The sequence below is a fragment of the Pelecanus crispus genome, chromosome 5, assembly GCF_030463565.1.
Source record: "Pelecanus crispus isolate bPelCri1 chromosome 5, bPelCri1.pri, whole genome shotgun sequence".
NCBI lineage: Eukaryota > Metazoa > Chordata > Aves > Pelecaniformes > Pelecanidae > Pelecanus > Pelecanus crispus.
In genome coordinates this window covers 58,031,593-58,059,501 of record NC_134647.1, presented here as the reverse complement: position 1 = coordinate 58,059,501, position 27,909 = coordinate 58,031,593, and the positions used below count along the sequence as shown (strand labels likewise).

Here is a 27,909-nt window from a genome sequence, read left to right as displayed (position 1 = left end):
CAAGTAGCAGAGTATTGGTTATGGTGACACAGCATCTCAACCACTGAACACGGAAGACCTGAAGATGCATTAACTTGTATCTCCCCCTCAAAGAACTGCTTGTGAATCATAAGTAGGTCATCAAACTAGGACTATTAGCTTTCTCCAATTTTATTCATACTGCTCCAATTCATATGGTATCAAACAGATATTTCTTTACCCAGTCTTCTGACATACAGCACAGCCACTGACTTGTACGTTATGTTCATATTAAACACACTTAAAAAGGTATCGAGACTTGATGTGAAGACAATAGGGCTTCAAAAACCATACCACTTCTCTAAGAAGTTGGTTTCAAATGTTAATTTTCCCATGGCATTAAAAATTTCAGATTCCTTCTGTAGTTTGAATTTCCAGGTATTAATACATTTTCTCCTGCTTGCTTAAATATTATTTTTAGTATCTGATTTTTTGATTCCTTAGATAAAACATTTTCATCGTATTTTGTAGAAGGTAAAGAGATTCAGCTTTATCCTTCCTACTTGTCCAAATTGGGATTTTTTTTCTAACCCAAGAAATCTTTTTCCTATGTTCTTCCCACTAATTCAGAATCATACAAAAAGACAATAAAATAACAACAGCTACTAATGCTCCATGAAGTATTTTAGCATCAATCTTATTTATGCAGTATACTGGAGCAATTGTTGCTTCATGGACCTATTTAACCACACTCAAATAACAAAAGACTGAACTGTTTTTGCTACTGCTCTCCATGGAAAACTCTTAGCCAGTTGTTCGGTCCCTTTAACACTTAATCCTTCCAGATCTTCATAGGATATTTGTCAGACGTGGATGGATTTCTTTTGTTATGAATAAACTAACTTTTGTCATTACTATCTCTGAAATTACTTCCAAACACAACACACGTGCAAAATAACTTTAGACAAGGCTAACCAATGCAATAGGGGGTTGGATTCCATCCTGATTCAGTACATCGGACATCTGCTCTTTCACCGTAGCTGTATCCTTCATCACAGACAAACTGTACTTGTTCAGATTCCTTGTAAGACGCTTTTGGAGAATGTACTTGTCCATGCAGAATTTTTGGCACATCACAGATAATCTCTGAAATTGTGAAAGACAAAATCCTTATATTTTTGTTTATTTTTATCTGTTGACAATAAATGCTTATTGGAATAAAATTTAGGGTTTTTTTTTTTTTCATTTGACTTCACAAAAACATTTGCATTTGGAAACTGTCTGGAACTTGAGAGCTCTTCAGCGATCTGATTGTGGGTGCCAGGTAGAAAGTGTGCTGTAGTACAGCATCAATAGCAATTTGGTTCATGAGACAGATTTCAGGGCTTTGCTTTGGATTTTAATGGATCTCAGAATTAGTATATAAGGCAGCAGACATTCTAAAATAAGCAACTAGGCTAGCTGAAATTTAGGATTTTCCATTTTTCAGATAATTTCATTTCCTTGTAATTTCCAGTAAATCTAAAGCTCTTTCATAGCCAGTAGATGATTAATTAAATCATTCCATCAACAGGAAAAAAGAATTAAAGTATCTGGAAAACTGACACTAGAATGCTTCACTATCTATAACAGAACCACAGCAACCCCAGCTCCTTGCCAAACCCAGTAAAACCACCGAGATCTTTCAGTTTCCAAAAACTGCATTCATAAAGCCAGAAAATATTCAAGGCTTTGTTTCCTAGGCCACAGAGCAGGACACCAAAGAGTTCTCTTGGATTCCTTTGCTGGATTTACTTTGTATTTAGGATGAAATACAGCTCAGTGAAACTGTCATTGTTTAATAAAATTCACTATATTCTGCAAATGTTACAAGCGCATGTGTTTAATCCCAATTTATGATGTTCAAATTATAATAAATGGGGGGTTCAAAGCAGCAAAATGCATTGCTGAAATTGTGAAAAAAACATACATGTATCTAACATCCTGACATATGTACTCTGCTCTTCTAAACACATACTACCTGATCAGATAACATAAACAAACTGAGAAACTTGATGGACTGAATATTTAACAGTGAGTGCTACCATAATCTTCCTGGGATTCATTCTTACGTACTGACAATCCAATCCCATACAATCTCTATTTGCAAAATGGGAGGAATAACCCCATCCACCAGTACCAGCTGTGGGCAGGGCAAGGTGGGGTCGACTGGCTGAAAAGTAGTTTTGCAGAAAAAAACTTGGCAGTCCTCATGGACAAGTTGAACAGGGGCCAGCAATGTGCCTTTGCAGCAAACAAAGACAAACAGCATCCTGGGCTCCATTGGGAAGAGTGTTGCTGGCAGGTCAAAAGCAGTGATCCTTCCTCTCTACTCAGCACTGGTCAGACCACATCTGCAGTGCTGTGTCCAGGTCTGAGCTCCCCACTACAGGAAAGACATGGACATACTGGAGCAGATCCAGTGAAGGGACACAGAGATAATTAAGTAATTGGAAAACCTGACAGATAAAGAGAAGCTTAGAGAGTCTAGAGAAAAGGTTTTGGGGGGAGGGAGGATCTTATTAATGTGTATATGTATAAATTCCTGACTGTGGTTAGGCAGCAGAAGTAAAGATGATGGAGCCAGACCCTCCTCACTGGCACCCAGTGACAAGATGAGAAGCAATAGGCACAAATTGAAATACAGGAAATACCACTTAAACATAAGAAAAAAACATTTTTACTTAGGAGTGGTCACACACTGGAATAGGTTACCCAGAGAGGCTGTGGTGTCTCCATCCTTGGAGATGTTAAAAAGCTGACTGGACATGGTCTTGAGCAACTTGCCTAGCTGACTGCTTTGAGAGACCTTCAGAGGTCCCTTCCAAGCTCCCGTATTCTGTGATTCTGTGGTTCTGTAAAAACTAAACATGAATTAACCTTAGAATCATAGAATCATAGTATTGTTTAGATTGGAAAAGACCTTTAAGATCATCCAGTCCAACCATTAACCTACACTACCAAGTCCACACTAAACCAATCAAGGGTAAAATAGACTAAACCATGTCCCCAAGTGCCACTTCTACCCATTTTTTGAACGCTTCCAGGGACGGTGACTCCACCACCTGTCTGGGCAGACTGTTCCAATGCTTGGCTACCCTTTCCGTGAAGAAATTTTTCCTAATATCCAATCTAAACCTCCCCTGGTGCAGCTTGAGCCCATTTCCTCTTGTCCTATCGCTAGCTACTTGGGAGAAGAGACCAACACCCACCTCACTACAACCTCCTTTCAGGTAGTTGTAGAGAGCAATAAGGTCACCCCTCAGCCTCCTCTTCTCCAGACTAAACAGCCCCAGTTCCCTCAGCCGCTCCTCATAAGACCTGTGCTCCACACCCTTCACCAGCTTCATCACCCTTCTCTGAACACGCTCTAGCACATCAATGTCTTTCTTGTAGTGAGGGGCCCAAAACTGGACACAGTATTCCAGGTGCGGCCTCACCAGCGCCGAGTACAGGGGGACAGTCACCTCCCTGCTCCTGCTGGCCACACTATTCCTGATACAAGCCAGGATGCTGTTGGCCTTCTTGGCCACCTGGCCACACTGCTGGCTCATGTTCAGCCGGCTGTCAACCAACACCCCCAGGTCCTTTTCAGCCAGGCAGCTTTCCAGCCACTCTTCCCCAAGCCTGTAGCGTTGCATGGGGTTGTTGTGACAAAAGTGCAGGACCTGGCACTTGGCCTTGTTAAACCTCATACAACCTTCTAACTCGTCGAAACACATTAGTCTGAAAAAAGAAAAATCCATCATGTTTTCTTTGTATTTTATATACACTAAGAACATGAGTGAATTAAAATCATACTTGTTTTTTTAAATTTGGTTCACATAGCTTCAAAATTATTTATAATTACTTTGGTTAAATCAACACTGAAGTGATTGAATTGTATGTAGACATACCAAAGCTAGTTTCAAAGAAATTGACTGCAGCCTTGCAAAACATACAGCTTGTAGTGAAAATGTGGAACAAACAGATGGTCCATTATGAGTATATTAGCATCCAATATTCTCTTATTTCTCTTTCTTATCCTATTTCTTCTGCATATATGCAATGGAGATTGTTTACAGACAAACTATGCTTAACTGCTGTGGAATAAAGTGAAAGCTTTGTAGCTTCCTATATGGTAACCAGTCCTTATAAGTCTGTAAGAATAAAGCTTCTTAATTACAGATAATAAATAGTGTCCTTTTTACCTTGGCACTGAGGTACATCACTATTCCATTTTCCATTAGAAGAGCAAATTATTTCTTTAGATCCAACAAGCCTGTATTTTGCATTACATTCAAAATTTACAACCTGGCCAAAGGAATATTCTTGGCCTAGCTCAAATGCACCAGTCACAATTATTCTTCCATTTTCTGGTGCTTGTACAGGTAAACACTTTGCCACTGGAAAACAAAACAAAACAGAACAAAAGGAAAGGAAAAAAACAGCCATTTTGAGTCTATTCTGTAAAATAAATTGTCACACAAAAAAGTTAAAATACAGAAAACTCACTGTAATTTCCTTACACATTTTAAAAATATACACTCTTGTTATGTATTCAGATACCATTTGCAACAGATATAATACAAAAAAGCCTAGATATAATACAAAACCCTAAGTAAAAAGACAGACTGACATAGGAGGGAGCTTGTAGACTGGCTCTCATCATCCTCTTCTCTACCCATGAAGGCTAAAGACAGAACGCCCACTGAACTAGATGACCTCCTGAGGTCTCGCCCAATCTAAATTATCCTGTGATCCTATGAATTCTATGGATGGTTAGATGAGCCTTGACTGACACATAGGGCCATTAAACTTTGTCAAAATATATTAATTTACTTTAGAGCTATGCCAAACTGAATTTGCTATAGACAAATATCTGGAAAAGTGCTGTGTTATAGACTAACTACAACAGTTCAGTTACTAAATAAAATTCCTAGTTAAGGATATCAGAACAATTATATTACTAAAGCAAACAAACACAGTGTCAGCCATGAATTTAGACCTATTGTATCTCCTAACTTTGTAACTACAGAAAAAAGGAAGAATTAACGTATGTCATCAGACATTTCTTGTTAAGGGGGAAATGACTACCAAAGCTCATTCTTAAATGTTCCACATAGATATCACTGAGCATGTACGAAAGTGGCTGGTGTACTGCCTACCATAGCTCCCACTTCTCTCTGTCAACATTCTCCATCTTATAAGCCATCTGCTTTTTCTATGACCTCACATTCTGTTGTCTAGGTTCCTCACAATTAGGGCATTATACAAATACTTTCTTCCATAGGCAATCATATTTCAGCCTAATGAAAGCTCCTCAATCATGAAAGAAAATTCTTACGAGGACTTTGAAATTGCAGTATCTTGGTGACATGTGACAAAAAATGTTAGAAACCATTGCTCTATACTGTGCTCTATATGGTGCAGAAACCTGTATGTCTAAAATGGAGGACATTCAAAATCCAGTAAACTAAACGTGAAATATCAGAGACCAAGGAAATGTCAAAACACAGACAACAAACTCTAGACAAGAGAAAGATATCCACTTTTATTTGTGATTCTTTACTTAAAGATCCTTTCTTAACATTAGATGCTTAATCTAAAGAGAAATTTCACTGCTGTGCACATGTGTTAAAACAGACCAGTGAAAAATATCTTTGGGAAGAAAGGAAGCTTATTTTCATAATCATACAAGTTTGAAACTGGTGAAAGGGTTTGAAAAATCAGGGAATTATCACCTGAGCGATCCAGTCTATTAAGTCTTGAGGTCTGGGTCTTTCTTGCTCTCATTCTTACTCACTGAAGTTCTTCTACAGTATGCCAATAGGGAGAACTTAAAACAAAATCTTAATGGCTAGGATATTCACAAGGGTGGAGGAGGAAACTAGCTAAAACCACACAGGCTTTCACATACATCCGAAATACCTCATCTCAGCTGTCTTCGGTAACCATGTTTTGCAGACATCTACTCTATCAGGGCCTTTAGGTGAGGCAGAGCTTTAAGCCAGTCTGGGGGTGACAAGACTCCATTTTGTGAATGCTTTTTAACAAAAGCTTGAGTGCTTATTGGACTAAAATGGCTGAGCAGTCATTGTAAGAGTTTCACTGCTGTATAACTTGGACTTAAACATATGTGAATTAATACTAGTAGGGAGATCACAGACTAGTTCCAGGTAGTATCAGACAGATAAAAAGACAATTTGATAGAGAATTAAATGTCAAACTCCATTTACCTTCACAGTGAGGGATGTCATTGCTCCATCCATCTGCCCGACACTCACGGTAATTTCTCTGGCTGAGCATCTGGTATCTTACCAAATAAAAAGCAAACAATGCTAAAATACAATTTCATTATGTGACAGAAACAGCAGTGCTGCTGTTTTTGAAGGAAAGGAAGTTTTCATATGTTCTAGCACAGACAAACCAAAACATGGCAAAACTGAGTAGTTTTTTGGCCTGCATCTTCCCTATTTCGCTCTTCTCCCAAGTAGCTAGCGATAGGACGAGAGGAAATGGGCCCAAGCTGCGCCAGGGGAGGTTTAGGTTGGAAATTAGGAAAAATTTCTTTACGGAAAGGGTGGTCAAGAATTGGAACAGGCTGCCCAGAGAGGTGGTGGAGTCCCCATCCCTGGAAGTGTTCAAAAAACAGGTAGATGTGGCACTTCGGGATATGGTTTAGTCTAGTCTACCCTTGATTGGTTTAGGTGGGCTTGGTAGTGTAGGTTAATGGTTGGACTGGATGATCTTAAAGGTCTTTTCCAACCTAGACGATTCTATGATTCTATGATTCTATTTTGTTTCTTTTAATTGCATATGGCAAAAAAATTTGAAAAAAATCAGAAAGTAGGAAGTAATTGGTAAGATGGCTTCTTCATTACAGAGACAACAAGGTTTGGCTACATAACAAATAACCTAGGGGTAATTTAGACAATCAATAGCAAGCAGGGTAAAACTGTTGCCTGTGCTCTGGTATGACTGAAAGCCATGTGACAGCATCAAAATAGGACTTAATCCAAACAATATGTATCTCATGCTTTGATGAACTAGCATTATCTTAGGTTTGAGGGCAACATGGCCACAATGCCATGCCTTCTGCTTTGTCTGAAATGTAGTCTGAGGAAGTAGAGCTAGTCTGAAAAAACAGTGAAGAACTGTCTGAATTTAAGGGATTAAGGAGAATGTTGATTTTGGAACTGTTTTTGTGGAACTCAGACTAGATTCCCACATCACAAAGACTACAAAAGCATGGCTAAACCACTGTACCACGCTTATAGATGATTTGTGTTTCAAGAGGTAAGAATCCAGTCATAGGCACACTTAACTAAGCACAACACTATATATATTTGCCTTGCTGCAGTTTTCACTGGAGAAGATGAATGGAGGAGGAATAGAGAAGAATTTCTTCCAAGCAGTCAGTGAAGATGAGTTAGTGAGTCTACCAGAAATGTATTCCTTCAAACATTTTTTACAATACATTTTACTTCATAATGCACAATAATGATTTAAGCAGGACAGATGACTTGTGGTTCTGAATAGGAGACTTGGTTGTATGGCCTAATGACTTCGCTAACGTAACTGCATCATGACTGCCTACTGAGAGCACTGGTTCCAGCATACAAAGCTGCATTTCCATCTGAACTGGCTGGCTGGTGGAGTCCTGAGGCAGCTTTACAGACAGATCACTATTTTTGTTTACTACTCGGACAGCCATGATGTCAAGTTAGTGACAGCCTTATGTATTTTAGACGCTTTGGATGACAGCTTCAGGTGCATGAGTTCAGTTACTCCAATTGCACCAGACATGAAAAAGAGTTATCTTTAGTATTACTGCAATTGCAGAAGTTTAAATTAAACAATAACCAAGCATTAAATGTTAGTAAGTTGCCGCTGCATTACAGACAACAAAGCTATAACTGGTGCTTCTTTTAATATTAACACCTGATGTTAAATTCCATATATTGAATTAAATAAGTTATTACCCATCATTACATCTGTACTCAACTCTGGCACCAAATACAAATTCAGTTCCACTGGTAAGTTCAAAGGAACCAAACTCAGTATCTCCAGGATGTCCACAGGGCTTATCTGGTAAAAAATAAAGAAAAGAAAAAAAAAATTACTTACACCATACATAGGAATGTGAAAGTGTGAAAGATAGCACTTTTCTAGAAATTAGTAGTGAGTATGGGCCTTTCAAAAATTCAAAAATGCTCAGCATTAGCTTGATTAACAACCCCTTTTTTAATCACTATCTTCAATGAGAACATATTGGAGTAAGGATCGGCTGGTTTTTTTAAAAAAAATAAATAACAAATTATCAGGTTTTATTCCTTTAAAAAGGCTGAGCTCATCTTAAGTTTTATGACAAATTTAATGGCACAATGTAACTTCAGCTTTTCGTAAAACTTCTGACATAAACTGGTCCAAAGCTTCCACTACAGAATCCATCCATGACTGGAAATGAAATTTCCTTAATTTGATGGGGATTGTGCTGAGTTAAAGAGGGATGATCTAAGGCCACAGGAGTCCTTTGGTCCCTAGTCCTTTCTGCTCAAAGTTCCCCATAGGACTTTTCTTGTGGTCTGGCCTTAACTATTTGCCCTGGATTCCCAAAAGAGTTGCAAGGATGAACACACCATCCCTCTCATTCATCCACTTTTGTTGTTATAATAGGGGCTGCAAAATAAACTGCATAGCTAAAACCTATTAGGCTGCTTCAGACGAAATCTTTCCTTTACCTGTTGACCTAGGCAATTTAATTTCCTGGGGTGTATCAACATCCTCATTTTTTCCAAGGAAGAGGTGTTTGCGTAGGCCCTAAACCTGCTCCAGTGTGATTCAGGGAAAACGGACAACCTCATGATAAATTTCGCTGTCTAGTGTGGCCTATCCTGAAAAGGGCACATGATCACTTAACCTGTGGCAGACCATCCCTTTTCTCCTTCCACCTGCACCTTGCCAGTGTCAGCATCTATTCACTGGGTGGCTGTATTTACTAAAATATGTTACTAAAAAGCAACACCAAATTTTGTACAGTTTGAAAGATCCATGTTCACTAAGTAGTTATGCAAAATACAAATACATACAAAAACTGAGATGGTGACTAAATAAAAAATGTAAAAGAAACTTCTAACAACTTTATTAATTCATTTTTACTCATGATTGGTATTCATCTCTGTTTGATGGGATACAGACACCTGGGACTTAATTTTATATTATCAAACCAAACATTTATATTCTACTAGTAAAAAGTTTGAATGTTAGATACGTAAGAAAAAAAGCTCATGTCTATAAGATTTCTTTGTGTTTAAAACTCACTTATTACAGAAAAGAAGTATCTGCTGACTAACAATAATAAACTTCAATTTCTTCACTGATGAATTCTGTATGAGGGTGTGAGATACTTCTAAACCTTAACACAGTGTACTAGAGATAAATAGCAGCTCTCATCCTAATAATGAATTTTCCTTCATGGATTAAAAGAGAAGGCAGGGAAAAATAATTTCCCACTTCCAAGAAATTATATCTTACATAGAATAGTTGAATAAACTGAAAAGAAGACAATACTGTCTCTTGACTCACATTCACAAGCTAGGTTAGTGCTTTATTCTGGTTAGACTGTAAATTTCATCTGCATTAGACTTTTTCTAAAATTTGGAAGCAAGGTCCTAATAACTTAATAACTTAATAACTTAACTTAAATTTGGTTAATAAGGATGGCCTAGAGTAAGATCATCTCCTGTAAAGAAAAAAAAACAAAAACCTTTGATCTGGAGAAAAGGAACTTCCAAAAATGTCTCCTTATGCATACATACTTTTTAGGATGGTATTTTAAAGGATGCTGAAATAAGTTACAGGTAAAGATAAAATGGCAATTTCATATTGACATCACTGGCAAGGAATGTGATCTGTCAGGTCAAATGTTTGTGCATATTTTGCATAAATACTTACTTTTGCATTCTGCCCCTGGGGGGTGTTGCTTCCATGCTCCATCAGCACACTGAAACACAATTTGTCCAAGTTTTATATATCCAGGCCGACATCTGTACGTTACTTGAGTACCATGTGGATAGGGAGGTTCATCCCATCTTCCAGTAGGCACTTCTTTAACCCTCCTAGGAGGAGGTTCTTCACAAGCTAAAAATTGTAAATAAAAATACTGGTCACTGAAGCACGTTACAAACGCCAAAATAATTTTACAACAGAAAATGTGGCAAGAAATCCTGGGGACATTTGTGATCAAACAATCATATGTTTTCTATTTAATCATCACAAAATGGGGAACTGCCAAGAATCTACATTTTGCAGGAATATGAATAGACATTCAGAAAGACATAAGAATAGTCAAGCAAGTACCAAGAAACCACACGGAACAGTCATAATTCATGAAATAGATTTTAGTTACAAAGACTGAGATGAGACTAGTACCCTCGTTCTAACCACAGACATCTCTTACCCTTCCATCTGCAGGAGCTCCTCCATGCCTGTCCTTCCATTACCACAGAGAACAACCTTGTGCACTCTGTAGAGTTTCCTTTCAATCTATTTCTTTTGCAGCCACCACCAACCTCACTGACATGAAGTTTGTGTGCCATTTGATCGAGTTCTGTCAAATCTCCCCTCACCTTTACATTTCCTAAACTTTCTCTCTAGGCTGAGATCACCTGATATTCCAAAACTTGTTTCCTCCTATCCATGAGATTACTTCTTATGACAAGTTACTTATTATGCGATGTAATTAATTCTGGGTATTCCCTTTGACCTTTGTTAGCTTCAAAGCATTTTAACTCAATTTGGGGGGTGGATGGTGTTGTCTGGTATTTCTCATTAGCTCAATATTATACAGTCCTTCCCCAAAAGCTCCTTCCTGGGCTTTCTTCAGTGTCCATGAAATATACAGCCAAGACCATACGAATTACAAGAAATGAGTCTGAATTAATTTTATTAAGGAGTTCCTCAATAGCTTGAGAATAAGAAAAATCAGACTAAAGGGGAAAGAATCAAAGGTTGGGAAGCCATTAATAAAAGATTAAATGATCTTTGTTAAGAAACACTTTTTTTGTTGTTTATAATAACTGACCTCATTTCAGTGACTAATTCTCTGTGCTTGGGTGACTGAAATGTACTTATTTTACAGGCTGAAGCTTTACCCAGAGCAACAGAGTCTGAACAGTCTAGCTAATTAGATTCAACGAAGTCTGTTTTACATCTGAACATGAAAGGTGAGACTTCATCAAGAATAAATAAAACAACTTCTGAGAAATGAAGCCTTCGCAAAGAAATGAAACCTCTGTATAGAAAATAAATGGGAGAAGAAATGTCCACCAGGGAATGAAATTTCTTGATGAGTAGATTCATTACTCAGCAGAGAGCTGGCACAAAAGTCTTCTCACCAGTTTAGATGTAAGGCCACAAGTTTGAGAAAGCAGCAATATTCTCACTGAAGCTTTCCTATGGATTGTCCAGGTGCCGCCTGAAAATGGGACTACAGGAAAAATATTTAGGATCTCACCTCTTGCGAAGGATGTGGAGTTATGGCTTGCTGAACTAAACTGTGGAGATCACAACCACAGATTAAATACTCATTCTTCCACATCAAAGTGTAGAAAGTTGTGCTGGTTTTGGCTGGGATAGAGTTAATTTTCTTCATAGTAGCTAGTATGGGGCTATGGTTTGGGTTTGTGCTGAAAACAGCATCGATAACACAGGGATGTTTTCATTATTGCTGAGCAGTGCTTACATAGAGTCAAGGTCTTTTCTCCCCCTCACACCACCCCACCAGCAAGCAGGCTGGGGGTGCACAAGAAGTTGGGAGGGGACACAGCTGGGACAGCTGACCCCAACTGACCAAAGGGATATTCCACACCATATGATGTCATGTTCAACATATAAACTAAGGGGAAGAAGAAGGAAGGGGGGGACGTTTGGAGTGATGGCGTTTGTCTTCCCAAGTAACCATCACGTGTGATGGAGCCCTGCTTTCCTGGAGATGGCTGAACACCTGCCTGCCCATGGGAAGTAGTGAATCAATTCATGATTTTGCTTTGCTCGTGTGCGTGGCTTTTGCTTTACCTATTAAACTGTCTTTATATCAAACCATGTGTTTTCTCACTTCTACCCTTCTGATTCTCTCCCCCATACCACCACAAGGGATTGAGTGAGTGGCTGTGTGGTGCTTAGTTGCTGGCTGGGGTTAAACAATGACAAAAGTGAATTTTACTTTAGTTGTACAAAGACATACCCTTGAACACTCACTGTTTTAATTTCAGTCAGTGGAATACCTATCAAATTAGAGGCATAATTTTAGAAAATTGTTTAAAAATCAGGAACAAGATTTCTTACAAGAACAAAAACTGTATAATTTTTAAGTGTAGCTATGGCATTTTGACAATATAAAGAAAAGAATGTTAATTGTGAGATGCAATAACTTTATTTTGGCTTGCCTAAGTAGCCAGAGGAAGTAGACAAGCTTTAACGATACTGCTGAGTGCTAAAGGAAGATTATGCCCACAAGTTCACGTTTTTTCCAACTACTTATTAAAGTATGCACCCTCCTAGGAATGATTACATCTGAGTAAAAATTATTGCTTCTGTCCGCTAGAGGGTACTACCCTACTATCAAAGAAGGGACGCACTTTTCTCGGCCAGATTAAGACACATTCACTTTTTAACAATGTTTTTTTTCAAAATACAGGAATAAGTGAAATGAACAAGATCCCTCTAGCTAGTTCTGTCATTCAAATGTGTTAAAAATGGTTAGTTTACTCAAAAAAAATTCTTTGTAATGGTGAGAAAAGGAAATTTTCTAATTCTACGTACTTTTCATTAGAGCTCATTCAAATTAGGTGCTTTCAGTTTGCAAGATAAGAAAGCAAACTCTGAATTCCACGATTTAAAAAATAGGCTGTTTAGCACAGGGAGAGCTTCTCTGCTCTATTCGTCCCTTAATTCTGAGTTGTACTGTATTTTTATTCTCTGTTGTGCAGAATGGGGCCTCTTAACTCCCCCTTCTTTACTTCTACAAAAAAAAAAAAAAAAAAACCCACAAAAAATAATCTTCTGATAGTCTCTTCATCATTACTAAGACATGCTTCTTTTTGAGTTTTATTTCAGCTCTGATTGTTCTTTACCACTCCTGCCCTGATGTCAAACTACGTGTTACCATCAAGTGTCATAGTGTATAGATGTATTTCTGACTACATCTAATTATTCTTTTATTTTTTAATGCAGTTTCTTAGTAGCTTGAGAAGAATAAATCTGCTGACAGGATGTACTTCAGAACTATATTAATTACATCATGCACTCACCATGTATACTCACCAAAATTGGGAGTTTGGTTTTTTTTTTGTATTAGAAAGCATGCACTAAATGCATACCTTCAAATCCTTCAGTAAGAGACCAGGAGAGCTGGAATTAATCATTTAATATTTATATGTGACTTGACCTCCGTTAGAAATAGCTCAAGCTGCTTTCTTGCCATCAGTCATTATGTTGGTAGCAACTTCCAAGAAGTCAAGCACAAACTACGAATTTGGGTAGGAGTATTTTCCAGCCCTTGTGCAAAAACCCTCTCAAACAACTCACACAGACTTTCAATATGAAACTTGAACTAAGAACACTGCATGACCTGTGGCAATAGTTGTCCTGGGTAAATCAAATATTGCTACATTCGCATTCCTTTGCAATCTCTCTGATCTAAAGAAAGCATTTTGAAAAGGAAGTGCAAATTCAGGCAAAATTTATTTTCAAATTCCAGGACTTTTCTGGACTACTTTGCAAACAAATTAGACTTTAATAGTTGTTTTGGAGCAATATTTATTATAAATATATATAAAAAAGAGAATACATTTCATTAATGTCCTGATTTTTCAAAGTAAAGTCCATCAGATTGCTTTGATTAACATGGTCTTCATAAACTTCACCTAAAATTAAAACCAACCTGAATTGAGCAAAGACACACTAGCTCAAAAACACATAGCACCCTTTCCACAGCAGTCTATGTAAAGAAACCCAGACAGAAAGCAAAATTACTAAAAATACATTAAACAATATAAACACAATATCAACAATAATGAATTTGAAAAATGAACAGAGAAGCAGAAAATACCAGAGGCTTCTGAAAAGATAAATAGAATACTAGCTACCTCTTTAAACACGTATGCTGGTGAGGCTGCATCTGGAATACTGTGTCCAGTTTTGGGCCCCTCACTACAAGAAGGACATTGAGGTGCTGGAGCGTGTCCAGAGAAGGGCAATGAAGCTGGTGAAGGGTCTGGAGCACAGGTCTTATGAGGAGCAGCTGAGGGAACTGGGGCTGTTTAGCCTGGAGAAGAGGAGGTTGAGGGGAGATCTTATTGCTCTCTACAACTGCCTGAAAGGAGGTTGTAGTGAGGTGGGTGTTGGTCTCTTCTCCCAAGTAGTTAGCGATAGGACAAGAGGAAATGGGCTCAAGCTGCGTCAGGGGAGGTTTAGATTGGAAATTAGGAAAAATTTCTTCACAGAAAGGGTAGTCAAGCATTGGAACAGGCTGCCCAGAGAGGTGGTGGAGTCACCATTCCTGGAGGTGTTCAAAAAACGGGTAGGCGTGGCACTTGGGGATATGGTTTAGAGGGCGTGGTGCTGTTGGGTTGATGATTGGAATGATGATCTTAGAGGTCCTTTCCAACCTTAATGATTCCTAGTTTTTACTTTCATTATAAATAATCCAGCCACCAAGCCAGGAAACATGAAATTGCTACTCTACCCTTAATTGGTTTAGTGGTGGACTTGGTAATGTTAGGTTAATGGTTGGACTGGATGATCTTAAAGGTCTTTTCCAACCTAAATGATTCTATGATTCTATGAAAAGCATATCTGTATACGTTTATCTCATCTAATGGATTAAAAAGTCTGTCACTCAACAGATATTTTGTAAGCTTTTCAGTCAATTTAGTAATCATTCCTCTTTCTCAGATTATTGCACAGATTATTCCAGACAGAAAGAACTGCACATTTATTGAATATTTTCTATTTTAATCTACCAGCTGTTTACAGGTTTTAGATGTTAGAATAATTAACAAACATAATTAATAACAAATGAGTTGCTTGGCTCCAGTTTAAAGGGGTAGTAACCATTAAAAAAGCTTGTGCAACAGATTGATAACAGCAGTAGTTGTCCAAATAAATAGGTGAAAGAATACCTATGACAGGATACTAAATACTAAAGGAGCTAAATACTGCTGAAAGAAATTGCAATTCTTGTTGTCAGAAGTTCATTAAAATAGGATACCATGCAAACATTTTATTTACATATTGTTTTAGTAATCATCTTCACATACACTTTAAGAAAGTGTTCCCCCCCCACATCCCCCCCGCACATCAAAGCTTACCTCTTTCTGCAGTACAGTATATCCAACATAAGAGCAGAGCTGTACAGCCCAGGAATGACATCCTAGAGATTCACAAATTCAGCAAACACGTTTAGTACCGTGGCCTACTTTTTTGATTTGCGTTATTTCCACTCCTATTTTACTCACTAACTGCTCCAGGGACTGACCTTGCAAAGCATTTATACTCTGATTTCAGCAGTCACTTCCCCCAATCCTCTTGCAACACACAAATGTTTCTTTTTTTTCCTTTCCTCTCCAAACTTTGCTAAATGAGTAAATAAAGAAATGTCTGGCAATTTTGGTTGACACAGTCCTTCCCTGTGGTCTGCTTGTTTTTACATCATACCTAATTTTTTTCATATTAATCCCTTCCATACTCAGATAAGCTTATTTCTTTTGGTATCCAAAAGAAGTTGTACAAATAAACTATTTCGTGATTTATTGTGTCTTATATGCTTAGTTAAAAAACAGAAATTAACATTAAATTTGTGTAAAAATGAACTTCTCTACTATCCACTTATCATTCAAGATCTATGTTGAAAACAATTGAAATAAAAAGCAGACAGAAATATAAAGTGACTTACTAACCCACTGGTTCTTGTACAAGTTAACCAACTACCCAGAGCAAAGGAAATGTACTTGATCAAATATTTGATTAAATAAGCCTAGGTGATCTTAAAGCACTTGTTTCAGTATCACATGAGAAATAATAAGATGGAGAAGATGTGAAGGAATTGTAATGTAGATAATGAACTACATAAGAAAAATAATAAAGATTGTGTTAAAAGGTTGTGCTATATGGCAAACTGGACTAACAGAGGAACTCCTCATGGATTCATGTAAGCAACAGCCTTATTAATATTTTCATTAAATGTCTTGGCTTTAGAAGAAGAAATGCGGATCATATGAAGAGAATTATTTGATACTGAGAATTAGGGAAAAAACTGTAAAAATACAAAGTGCTCTCAGGAGATGGACACAGAACAGCTGCACACCAGATACCCCATAGTGGTGATGTCTGACTGTCATGGAGTATACACAGATTGATCTTGTATATGCTCCCAAAAGGCTGCATAACATACCCTTAAAATCACTGGCTTGCTTAGCCTACTGATACAGGATTAAAGAGTGTGTTTAGAGAACAGATCTCAAATCAAGCCTGAATTCCAAAGCAGTTAAAACTTTCTTTCTTCTCAAAATGGAGCTGGAATTTTTTTTTAATTTTTTTTTTTTTTTTTAACCTGGGCTGTGCTTTCAGTTACCAATTCTAAGGAATGGTCATAGTGAAAACTGGCATTCAGCTGTTTTACCTGCAAGAAATCTTCCAGACAGCTTAACACCTCTTCCTTTCCCTCCCCCTTTCTCTTGCCAAGTGACTCATGGAGAATGAACTCTCACTCTGCTCCATGACCCTGTGATGATTGGTCTGCATCCATTTTGCAGTTACTGGTGCATAGCCAATCAGTAGAAAGATACTTTTTGCACTTGCCTAAGTTGAGTTCTAAGAAACAGCTCCGCACAGAACTCCACTGACCAGATCTTTAATTGCTTTTGTTCTGTGGTAGAGAACCATGTGCTGCTGTGGGCAGCAGTGTTCTAACTGCACCAAGACAGTCTCACTTGTCTTCTCTGCACCAATCTTATTGCATTACCGGACGTGCACGCATTTACATGCTTCTGTACCAGTAGGCTACTGGGTACAAAAGCTGGTTTCCTTGCAGTGGTGAGGAACTTAGGACAGTTTAACCTTCACTGTCACAGCAGTGGTACTAACTGCTTTTCAAATATAGCAGTGACACTGCTGCTTTCTAATTCATTAACCCCTGCGGGAAGCTCAGAGAGCAGGAAAAACATTGAGGCAGAATGCTAGGAGGCACTCAGGTTCCAACCCAGAGAGAGTGGCTCAAACCAATTAGCTGTAAAAATCCATGCTGCAAACATGCTGCAATTTCTCCAGTTTTAAGTGTTGTAACTTCCAATGTCATGAAGCTCAAAGTGGTTCAGGTTTTATGAAACTGGTTTTGGGTTATTAAACCACTTGCCAAATCATTACAGGTTGAAACACAGTCAAAGATACTTTCAGCTACAGCTGAACCAAAACTGGAACTGAATTGAAAATTTACCATGAATTTCTTGACTGCTCTCTATGAATACGGGCAATGTTAAAACTATTTAAGCTAAAAGATAACATCAGCACACAAGAGCAGATAGGTATAAACTTCCTATGAATAAATTTAAGCTTAAAATTAGAAGACTCACCTAAGTAGTGAGGCTTTGAAGTAATCTTTGCATGGGCATAATGTAGGCCTATACAAAGAAACCATCTTCAATCACAAAGCAAAGGATCAGACTCAGCCCTTTCCAGTCTTCTGTTTGTGATCCTCTTCTGTCGTTGATTAAACTTACACTAACCAAATGGAAATAAAATCAGGAACTTAATCTTTCTTCCCTTCCTCACCTCTTCCATGGGCTGTCGATTGATTCAAAACTAATGTCATTAATCATGTGTGAGTTACTTTATTATCTCCAGCCTCTAACAAAACAGAGTGCATAGGCAAGCCATGCCTCAGGGCCTCTAAGGCAGGCAGAAAAAGTCATCTCTAGAGTACTCTTACCTCCTATTGATAAGAAAGGCAGAAACATCTAAGTAGTTATGCAGCCAAAGGCAGCTGGATTTTACCTATGGAAGCAGAGCTATTGCTTTGAGAACTGTTGTGACAGCACTCAAATATTGCTGTGGGCACAGCCAGACAGCCAAAATATCACCACATATTCCCTGTACTAGCAAAACGGCATGTCAAGATATAGGATCATAGGAAAGTTCAGGTTGGAAGGGACCTCAGGGAGTTACCTTGTCCAAAACTCCTGCACAAAGTAGAGTCAGTCATGAGGTTATTCAAGTTACTCAAGACTGTATTCGTTCCCTACTCCATGTGGGGGCTTAACATCAAAATTCAGAGTGTTTGTTCAAACCTGAGTAACTTTGGGAACAGTGTTTGGAAGCCGTTTTGTGTTAGGAAGACAGATCTGAGAAAGTCAGTGTCTTCCAGTAGGGAACTAGTGATAGGCGCTTAGTTAGTCACTGCTGGAATAGCATCTCTGACCGGTATAATTTCAGCATGTTCTAACAGCATGCTTGCTGTCACACTTGAGTTTAATGATATCATCAGAGCCCCCAGAATTTTAGAACCAGTCACTGTTTTGCCCAAAAATCTTCATGAAAGAGTCTTATCCCACTATATAGTGAGATTATCTTGTCATTGTCTGCAGTTGTCTCTCCTCCCACTAGCAGACAACTTCTCTAACTCACAATGACATTACATGTCACGTAATATCTACAATGACAACCTAATGGTGTGGCAGGGAAAAAACTGCACAGTTTACTTAGTTTAAACCAAATGACAATCAAACTGGTTTATTGATTTATTAATAGCACATAATTAACTGGCAATCACTGAACTATACATTCAGGTTCAGTATCAGCAATACAACAGATAAGACACTGTTAATAGACAAAAAACTAAGAATCACCTAACGAGTTTCTAAATGACCTTTCTTCACTAATCCCCTGAAGTTCTAGCCATGCACACAAAGTTGTGCACCCACCCACCCATGGTTATACACACAGTCCCCCTCTCACACATACCTTCTGTAGGAGGTGCGGGTGCTTAATGTGTACCTGTGCTGCCAACACAAACACTGGGGAGAGAGCGCCACACAAGGTTGCATACACACACCCAGTTGCAAGTCCCTGCATGTTGCACCCTGCAGTGTTACTGCCCAAGCTGGGTGCAGGCTGCTGGCTGAGTCAGATTAGGGAGGATGCTCTGTCTGGCCCAGAGAGAGGTTTTGATGCCTGTGGGTGAACAAACCCACAGTGTCAAACCCAACTCCTCTGGTTTTGACTGCTTGCTCTGTTCCCACTGTTCTCCCTACTGTTACAAAGTTTCATTTGTCCCTTACACTTCTTTCCAAATTGACACCAGCCTTGTTTCAAAACTCACTCTGTAACTCCCTGGTTACTGTTTAATCTGGCTGATGGTCATCATAGAATCATAGAATGCTTTGGGTTGGAAAGGACCTTTAGAGACCATCTAGCCCAACCCCCCTGCAGGGAGCAGGGACAGCTTTAACTAGATCAGGTTGCTCACAGCCCCGTCCAACCTGACCTTGAATGTTGCCAGGGATGGGGCCTCCACTACCTCTCTGGGCAACCTGTTCCAGTGCTTCACCACCCTCATTGTAAAAAATTTCTTCCCTATATCCAGTCTAAATCTATTATTTTTTAGTTTAAATCCATTATTCCTTGTTCTGTCACAACAGGCCTTGCTAAAAAGATTGCCCCCATCCTTCCTATAGGCCCCCTTTAAGTACTGAAAAGCTGCAATAAGGTCTCCACTTTAATATGATCAGCTGTGGCATATGCACTCTCAGACAGTTTTGGATGCTTGAATTCACATACCTATCTTAACAGCTGTTGTTGTTCAGGCCATCTTACCAAGGATGGGCCATGTGAGAACTCTTGCAAACAGAAAAACAATATTAGGAATTCTTTGAATATTCCTTCAGCTTCTTTTAATGCAAATTAGATAACAGCATGTGTCCAGGCAAGGTTTTGCAGCAATGACAGGAGACATATCATACCCAATTTTAAAAGTATTTTGTACCACACTTCTGATTACTCTTAAGTACCATCTCATTCTCCTGCCTTGGTGCTCTCTACTCAAAAGCAAAGTGAAAATTACTTGAAAAGGTGTTCTTCGCAAAAAAAAGATGCTCTGCTATATAAAAGCAGCTGTCAGTACCTCTAGTTTTAAATTAAGTCCTCCTACTCACAGGCAAGTGGAGATTTACTGGAAGGCAATTCAGAGGTTATCATCATTTCCCACCAGCTCTCTCTCCTGCTGCAGTGCTGCTGTTCCTCTTGTTCCTACAGTTTCTTTCCAGGTGACCACAAATGTCAGAGGACTGTGGTGCATCAGGACCATGGGTAGCCCTAAAGTGGATGCTGTTCCTTTTTGGATTTGTGCTATGATGGTTTAGCATATAAGAATACAAAGATCAGGTGATATTGTATGCCCTGTGTCTGAAACAGCCTTATAAGGATCATGCTTGCAGTATACAGTCATGCTTACCAGGCTATGAAAAACATGCCCCCTACCTAACAAGATTTCAGTTTAATTAGACACATGACAAAAAACCCAAAGCCACCTCCAATTTTTTTTTAATCCTTTCACAGGAATTATCAAATCAGATATTCCTCACGTTTCTCCTTCTGGCCTAGCTTTGCAGCTTTACAGTGACCTTAAAACTCTGTTCTCACTTTGGGTTATTTCAGTCTGTTACTGTTTCTGAATCACTATCAAACCTTTTGCACCAGCAGAACAGTCTGCTACTGCACATTCATTTAAAAAATAGGCACCAAGTGGAAAGATAGGAGGACTCCAAGCACATTTTTTCCCTGAAGTTTAAATAATTCCAAACATTGCAGCATTGTACTCTGGAAGGTGTATCAGACAGTAAAATGAAGAGATTTGCAAAATCACAATGCAAAATACACAATATGAAGTAAATAAATATGATCATTAAAGACTTAAAATTATTTAAGAATAGCAAGACTTATTTAGAAAGAAATACTTATTTTGGAAAAAACACATGGAGCAGTCTGGAGCTTGTGCTGCTGCTTGTAGACAATTATGATTACCAGTTTTTTTAAAGTTTCATTATGCATTAGTAGTATTCCCCCAATGGCTGTGCTTTCTTAAAGGACAATTAAAATTATCATCAATGATTCTTGTTACTACTCCAGCACACAACCCAACTACCTAGCCAAGAGGTGACATAAGCATTTCTTTCTGCAGAAGCACTGCAGAAACTTACTGAAAAACATAATTATTATTTATGCTATGGTAGTAGTCAGACCTTCCCCCCCCGCCCCCAGCTGTATTGTAAGATTCAGAAGGAACCAAAAATGGGCCTCATCCCTAACAGCCAAGTATCTAGTAAGCCATAACAAATGTACATTTAAAAAGGGATAAAACTGATATGCTCATGTTGACCTAACCCACTAGCAAGTTCTTCTTGAGAAAAGGATGTGAAAGAGAAGGGTAGCATTGCAGTGGCAATTCCTTCACAGCAAGGGAGAAGTAAGAAAATGACGATGCTTTCAAATTATGTGTGGGAACAGAGAGCATTAGGGAAAGATGCAAGACAGAAGTAATCATCTGAATAGGAAATGACACAAAAGAATAAGGCAAAGTCCAGGCAGTCCTTGGAATTGAAATGGGAATAAGTAGTTAGCCTTTGATCTAACAGATATTGTGTTAAGGTCACAGAAATGGAGAAGTTCAAAAAAGCTGCCCTTACCCAAGCAGTAACTGACACACAAAATGATGGGTCTAAGAAGAAATGTATGTTAGATTATATGAAATAAATGTGCAAGAACTAGATATTGTGGATGCAAGGATCTAAAACTACAATTTCAAAGTACTGTGGGCCCTATAAATGTTGCACTGCTCAGCAACATCCTTTGGCTTTCCATCCACTTCAAGAAGCACAAGTATTGGGTAAAGGAAAAGTGGAAGTCTATAGCCAACACTTAAAGGCAATTTTGCCCTCTTGCAACTCAATAGGAACCCACTTAGGCATCCTGGCCTGAGCTATGTCCATTACTAAGTATTACTAGCATACAGTGGTGATATATATGCTTTTTAGACATATATTGTAAAAAGTCAAAATTGCAGTCAACAAGCTTAAATGCTGAAATCCATTAAGGCATCCTCTAGATTACCATTTCACACTGATTTAGTTTTTAGTCATATACTTTTAGCCACATCACTAAATAACAGTTCTGTATCATGGTAGGCAAAGAGGAAGAGTCCTCAAAACACACCTCTCACCAGCTTTTGCTATTGGTTTGATTTAGCCTCTCATATCCATTCAGATTGCAGGACGCTGTGACTCTCAGTCCAGCATGCCTACCTTTAGCCCTATAGGGCATCTATGTCCTGCACTTCAGATTTGAGATTGCTTTTGGAGTTGATGGTCTGAAACCCAGGGGGAAAAAAAAAACAAACCAAAAAACCCAACAAACCAAACAGATGTCTTTAAAAATAAAAAAAAAAAGTTTTCGCACCTTTTTCAATGCTGAAACTATTTTCTGAGATAAACAATATTTATTAGCAAGGACTCTTCTTCATTTCAGAATTTCATCTAGGCACATTTTAACAGATAATGTCATTATGTTCTTTTCTACAGAATACTCCATCTTTGCCGACTATTTTGGAAGTGAAATTGCAGCTAAAGCTAATCAAATATTGTTTAAGTAGTTTACTAATCTAAACCCCAAATCATTTTGTGAACTGTGAATGCTGAGTCCCTAAATATTCTATTCAGCTGGTAAAGCTGTAGAACTGTCTTGTGTGCTTTCCAATGCTGTCAGTACTCTAGTCCCCAGTTCTAGTCTTAAACCCAAAACCATACAGACACACTCAAGTGAGAATTGATCAACTTGCAGAAATGTGAGAGTTCCAAAAGTTTTCATTAGCAACATAAACATCCAGATGCTTCTTAACTGGGGGGCGGGGAGGGAGAGATCTAAAAAGTGGGCGCCTGGGAAAAAGCCTCAAAATGAGCTTGAGTTTTATGCATTTATTTTTCAGTCAAATCAGTTTTTCAGCCTGCCTAACCCTTTACTAGCACCAACAGACAAATGGCAAAAAACATGTAAACTTTGCAAAGAAGGCATTTCCACTTTGTGTTTTTCACTGCAGTCTAGACTACTCCTTATGGTGTCTTGTGTATGTCTGCTTTAGTGAGTTAACTGAATCCCATTCAGACAATATTAAACTATCTTCCTTGAAAGGACACTGAGTACAAGTTACTCACATTACACAAATATTTAAAAGGATTTAGGGTGCATTTGCTTCATAAATGCCTCATCCTTCTTCACCTTTTGTTTTAGAAGTTCTTTACCAGTGTTCTTTCTTATCCCAGCCACAATCTCACAATATTATTTAGGAGAATAAAAACAATACTCAGGATGATAAGCTTATCAGCTGGGGAAGACAACTCCCCGAGTTATGGTATACAATTGAAAAGCAATGGAGGGAAAGGGAGTAAGAACTGTGTCTGGTAGGACTATTTCAGCACCACAACGTAGAGGACCGTAAACACTTCAGGAGGATGAAATTCACCAGTTTACCACGGGCAAGATTCTTCTCTAAATCCTTGCAGTCAGGTTTGGTTTTGATGTACCTGAATAATTTTAGGTATCAATACCAATAGTAAAGAATGTCCCAGGGAGTGTCAATAATTAAACTTAATAATAAAGAAAACCTTACAAGTTTTTTGAGGAAAATATAAAAAACTAACCAAATAATCTGATTTACTTTATTACAGTAGAATGCGTAATTCAGATTTAGATAGAGGGGCAGAACACCTTGAATTAAGAACAGTATTAATAAGCTATGTATACCTCCATATACACTGCAACTGTTCAAAAAGTCCGGAAGCCATTTGCATTGTGCCAGCCTGTTTTACCTATATGCCATCAAAAATAAAAGTAACCTAAAAATGAAACCTAAATACTTTTTTGTTCTTTCTGTACCTCAATATGATCCAAGATTTATATCCAATCACTAGCAATAAACTCAGTAACACAGTTCTTAACCCCCCTCTCTTTCCCAAACTTCAGAGTTAAGTACTTGGAAAGACTTATCCACCTGTATCAAGCCAGTTTAAAAAAAAAAAAAAAAGAAAAAAAGAGATTCATTAAAATCTGATTTCAGTCCCCAAGTCAGGGCCACAGATGCTTCTAACACTTCTCAGGGCCAGAATAACCCCGAGATTACAAACCTACATTTGTTCTTTGAAAGAACTGATCGTGGCTCACAGCTTTTCTTTAACATGTAAACATGGCAGAAGGAATGCCTGGCTTGAGCAGAGTGACCCAGTATAACAGCTCATATATAGCAGCATCCCTCTCCAAGCGGATGATTCAGTGTCTCCTCAGCTTGAAGACAGACATTTCCCAGGTGTTTTTTGAGTTGCTAATCAAAATACTAGATTTAGCTAACTAAAATCCCATCTCTGTCCAATTTTGTATACTTAGAGCTTTTCAGAGTGACCAGGCCTCATACTGTCAGACATGTAAAAACACAGCTAATTTTATATTGCAAAGAGTTTATTTTACTTAGGAGCACAAAATTAAGCTTCTGTATAAACTGCATGACTGTAGTCTCAGTTATGAGTTCGCTTTCTATTAGGTCTGCTCAACTATTCACCAAGTTGCTAGCTTACCAGTCAGTTATTACCATTCTGAAATGCATTTCCATTGTAGAAAAAGTGCAAAAGCTTCTACTGCTACTTAGCTCCTCAAGAAGGAAAACAAATGTTAAATTAACAATTAAGGTGGAAAAAAATTAATGAGGCTGCTAGAAGATACAGTAGAAACACCATTAATTTCCCAGCCAATCTACGATTCATAGACTTCAGAAAAGGACTACAGTTAGACTAACTACTTTACTTTTCTAACAAGCCATTATAATATACAGGCTCCACCCCACCTCTGGCAAGATGAAAAGATACCCAGACAGAGAGAGGAAACAATGTTTTCTTAGAAGAGACAGCCTGTTCAACTGGAGAAGCAGCTGAGAAAGAAAAAATTGGCTGCACGTAACAAATATTCTAAAGAAGAAAGGTCCTGGAGGGTTTGGTTTTTTTTTTTTTAATTTGACTTTTAGAGAGCTCTGACCTCAGAACACAGCACGGTAAAACTGGCAAGAATGTGGCAGGGGGGTAATTCAGTATTTTATTTATTTCCCGTATCAGCCAAAGCAAAGAGTGAGTTACCTTTGAACTCTCGCCACATGTGTGCATCTGTTTTGCTTCATCTAACAAGCCTTTCTGAGAAGCACATTGTAAATGCTGAATGCAGCAAGCTGTGAAAAAGGGTAAGCATAATACCCCAGTGATCCCAGCATTTTACAGGACCTGGGATACAACATTGCTGTTTCTTTAGAGAGATGCAATCAGAGAAGCTATGCTTAAGAACTCTGTACTAAAGAAGCAAGGAAAGATGCATTGTCTGTAACAACAGAGATAATCAGAGTACTGAATTGAACTACCTGTTGGTTACCTGTAGAAATCTTTCCATCACAGCATGAAGCTCAGAGCTGGATTCTCAGCAGGGCACCTTATTATGTGGTACACTCCAGGCTGCCATACTTAAGCTGACACTGCAAGTGCCATATCAGCTTTTAACTAGCTTACTTTCCACACAGAAATCCAACTGAATGGAAAATAGAAGGTTCACTCTTCAATACACGGTATGAATGCATGCACCTAATTAAATATGTGGTATTTAAACCACATTTTGGAAATAACTTCTCATTTATTACTGTCCTGGTTTCAGCTGGGATAGAGTTAATTTTCTTCCTAGTAGCAGGCACAGTGCTGTGTTTTGGATTTAGAACTAGAAGAATGTTGATAACACACCGATGTTTTAGTTGTTGCTAAGTACTGCTTATGCTAGTCAAAGACACTTCAGCTTCCCATGCTCTGCCAGGTGCACAAGAAACTGGGAGGGGGCACAGCCAGAATAGCTGATCCAAACTGACCAAAGGGCTATTCCATACCATGTGATGTCATGCTCAGTATATAAACTGGGGGGGGGGTTGGCTGTGGAGCAGCGATCGCTGCTCGGGAACTGTCTGGGTATCGGTCGGCAGGTGGTGAGCAATTGCATTGTACATCACTTGCTTTGTATATTATTATTATTATATTGTTACTATTATCATTACTATTTTACTTCATTTCAATTATTAAACTGTTCTTCTCTCAACCCAGGAGGGTTTCTCACTCTTACTCCTCCGATTCTCTCCCCCATCCCACCGGGGCAGGGGGAATGAGCAAGCAGCTGCGTGGTGCTTAGTCGCTGGCTGGGGCTAAACCACGACAATCACTTAGCCCCTGATCCAGCAAAATCTAAATCTAAATACTGCACCAGTGTTAAGAGTGTGCACGACTTCATTGTAGGAAATGAATGCAATGACTGTTTAGGTGAAGACCTAATCCGGAAAGGCAAATCATGACAGGCTGCGAAAATGTAGTAATATTAGTGTTTACCAGAACTGGGGTCTTAGATGCTAAGTATGACAGTTAGTCTAGATTACAGTGGACCTTTAAGAGCAAATCTAAAAAACGTTATTCACTATTTCAGTTTGGTGACAGTAAATTCAAACAAATCGTCATATTGGTAATACATGCTTCATCAGTCACGTAAGAAATTCAAATACTTTCTAGAGCGTCTCCCACTTTCAGGCATTGCCTACAAATTTCAATCATTGGAACAATTCAATTTCCCTGTATTTTTACAGGGCCTGTGCCACCACTCCTGGTAGGTACAACAAATCCCCCATTAATTAAAAGTGGAAATTGACCAATGGCTTACCACGTTTGCACCTGAGAGTTCAGAAGAGTTGGCGCAAAACAGGATCAGATATATGTCACTAACCAGATATGCCTGCCTGACTAAAGGTGAGCAAGAGACGAAGACCCAAGTATGCTCAGGTGAGCTACCATCAGCAACATGGGGTACGTGTAGAGGACACCAAGATAACCCACTCCATTTTTCAAATTTCGGGGCCTACAGAAAACTACTTCTGAGGAAGCCCCAGGTGGTACAAGAGGAGGTCGCTGGCTGTAGGAGGTAGGCTTGTGAGGGAGCCCCACGAACGCCCCCAAAGGAGGGGCTGGGACCGAGCTGGCGCTCGGGGCGTGAGGCGGCTCCTCCAGCCGCCATGCAGAAGTGCCATGCAGCATGCCCCAAACGGGCACGGCCCGGCACCACCCCCAAGGAGCCCCCTGCCCTGCCGCGGCGTGCGGGGGCACCCGAGGCCCGCCGAGGCCCGGGCGAGGCCCGCCGAACCGCCACCCCGAGGGGACAGGCGCGCCCCTCTCCTCCCGCCTCTCTCAGCCCGCCACGCCGGCGGGCCTGGGGAGCAAGGCGGCGCTCCAGCCGCCGCGTCGCGGCCGAAGCGCGGCAGAAGCCGGGGGGCCGCGGAGCAGCGGTCCCCGCCCGGCGGCCCCGCTCCCTCAGGGCCCGCACGCGACGCGAGGAGCCCCCTGCCCTGTACGCTAATGCGGGGGCTTCCATTGGCCGGCAGGCGGAGGTTCCCGCGCCGTCACTGGAGTATGCTAATGAGCGCCCATCCCATTGGTTCGCCCGTCAGCGGCGGCTCCAAACAACATTTGCATGGCGGTGGACAGCTCTTTGTTGTCAACCGCGGCAGCCGGCGGGCGGTGCGCGCGCGTTCGCGCTCGCGCTGGCGCGGGGTGGGTGGACGGGCGGGCGGGCGCGCGCGCGCGCGCCGCCGAGGCCGCCCCACCGCCGCCACCTGCCCCCGGCTAGGGCGGGCCGCGCGGGGCCCCCCGCGGCGCGAGACGGAACTTTCAGGCCGGGGTCCGTCAACCGCCGCTCGCTCCCCGGGGCGCGAGGTGGTCCCGCCACTCCCCTCAGCTGCTGGGAGACAGCACCCCCCCCACACCCCGCGCCGCG

General features: G+C 39.8%; 1 protein-coding gene across 1 annotated transcript in view; it reads right to left on the bottom strand.

The window, feature by feature from the left end:
* CFH (complement factor H) overlaps positions 1 to 15,414 on the bottom strand; it is a 47,325-nt gene extending 31,911 nt beyond the window's left edge. Inside the window, exons 1-6 of the mRNA XM_075711209.1 lie at positions 15,351 to 15,414; positions 9,934 to 10,119; positions 7,962 to 8,067; positions 6,216 to 6,292; positions 4,188 to 4,382; positions 934 to 1,104 (exon numbers count right to left, since the gene is read on the bottom strand). Coding sequence (XP_075567324.1) covers positions 934 to 1,104; positions 4,188 to 4,382; positions 6,216 to 6,292; positions 7,962 to 8,067; positions 9,934 to 10,119; positions 15,351 to 15,411 — 796 coding nt within the window. The 5' untranslated portion in view covers positions 15,412 to 15,414. The remainder of the gene's footprint in view (positions 1 to 933; positions 1,105 to 4,187; positions 4,383 to 6,215; positions 6,293 to 7,961; positions 8,068 to 9,933; positions 10,120 to 15,350) is intronic.
* Between the last annotated feature and the right edge of the window lie 12,495 nt (positions 15,415 to 27,909).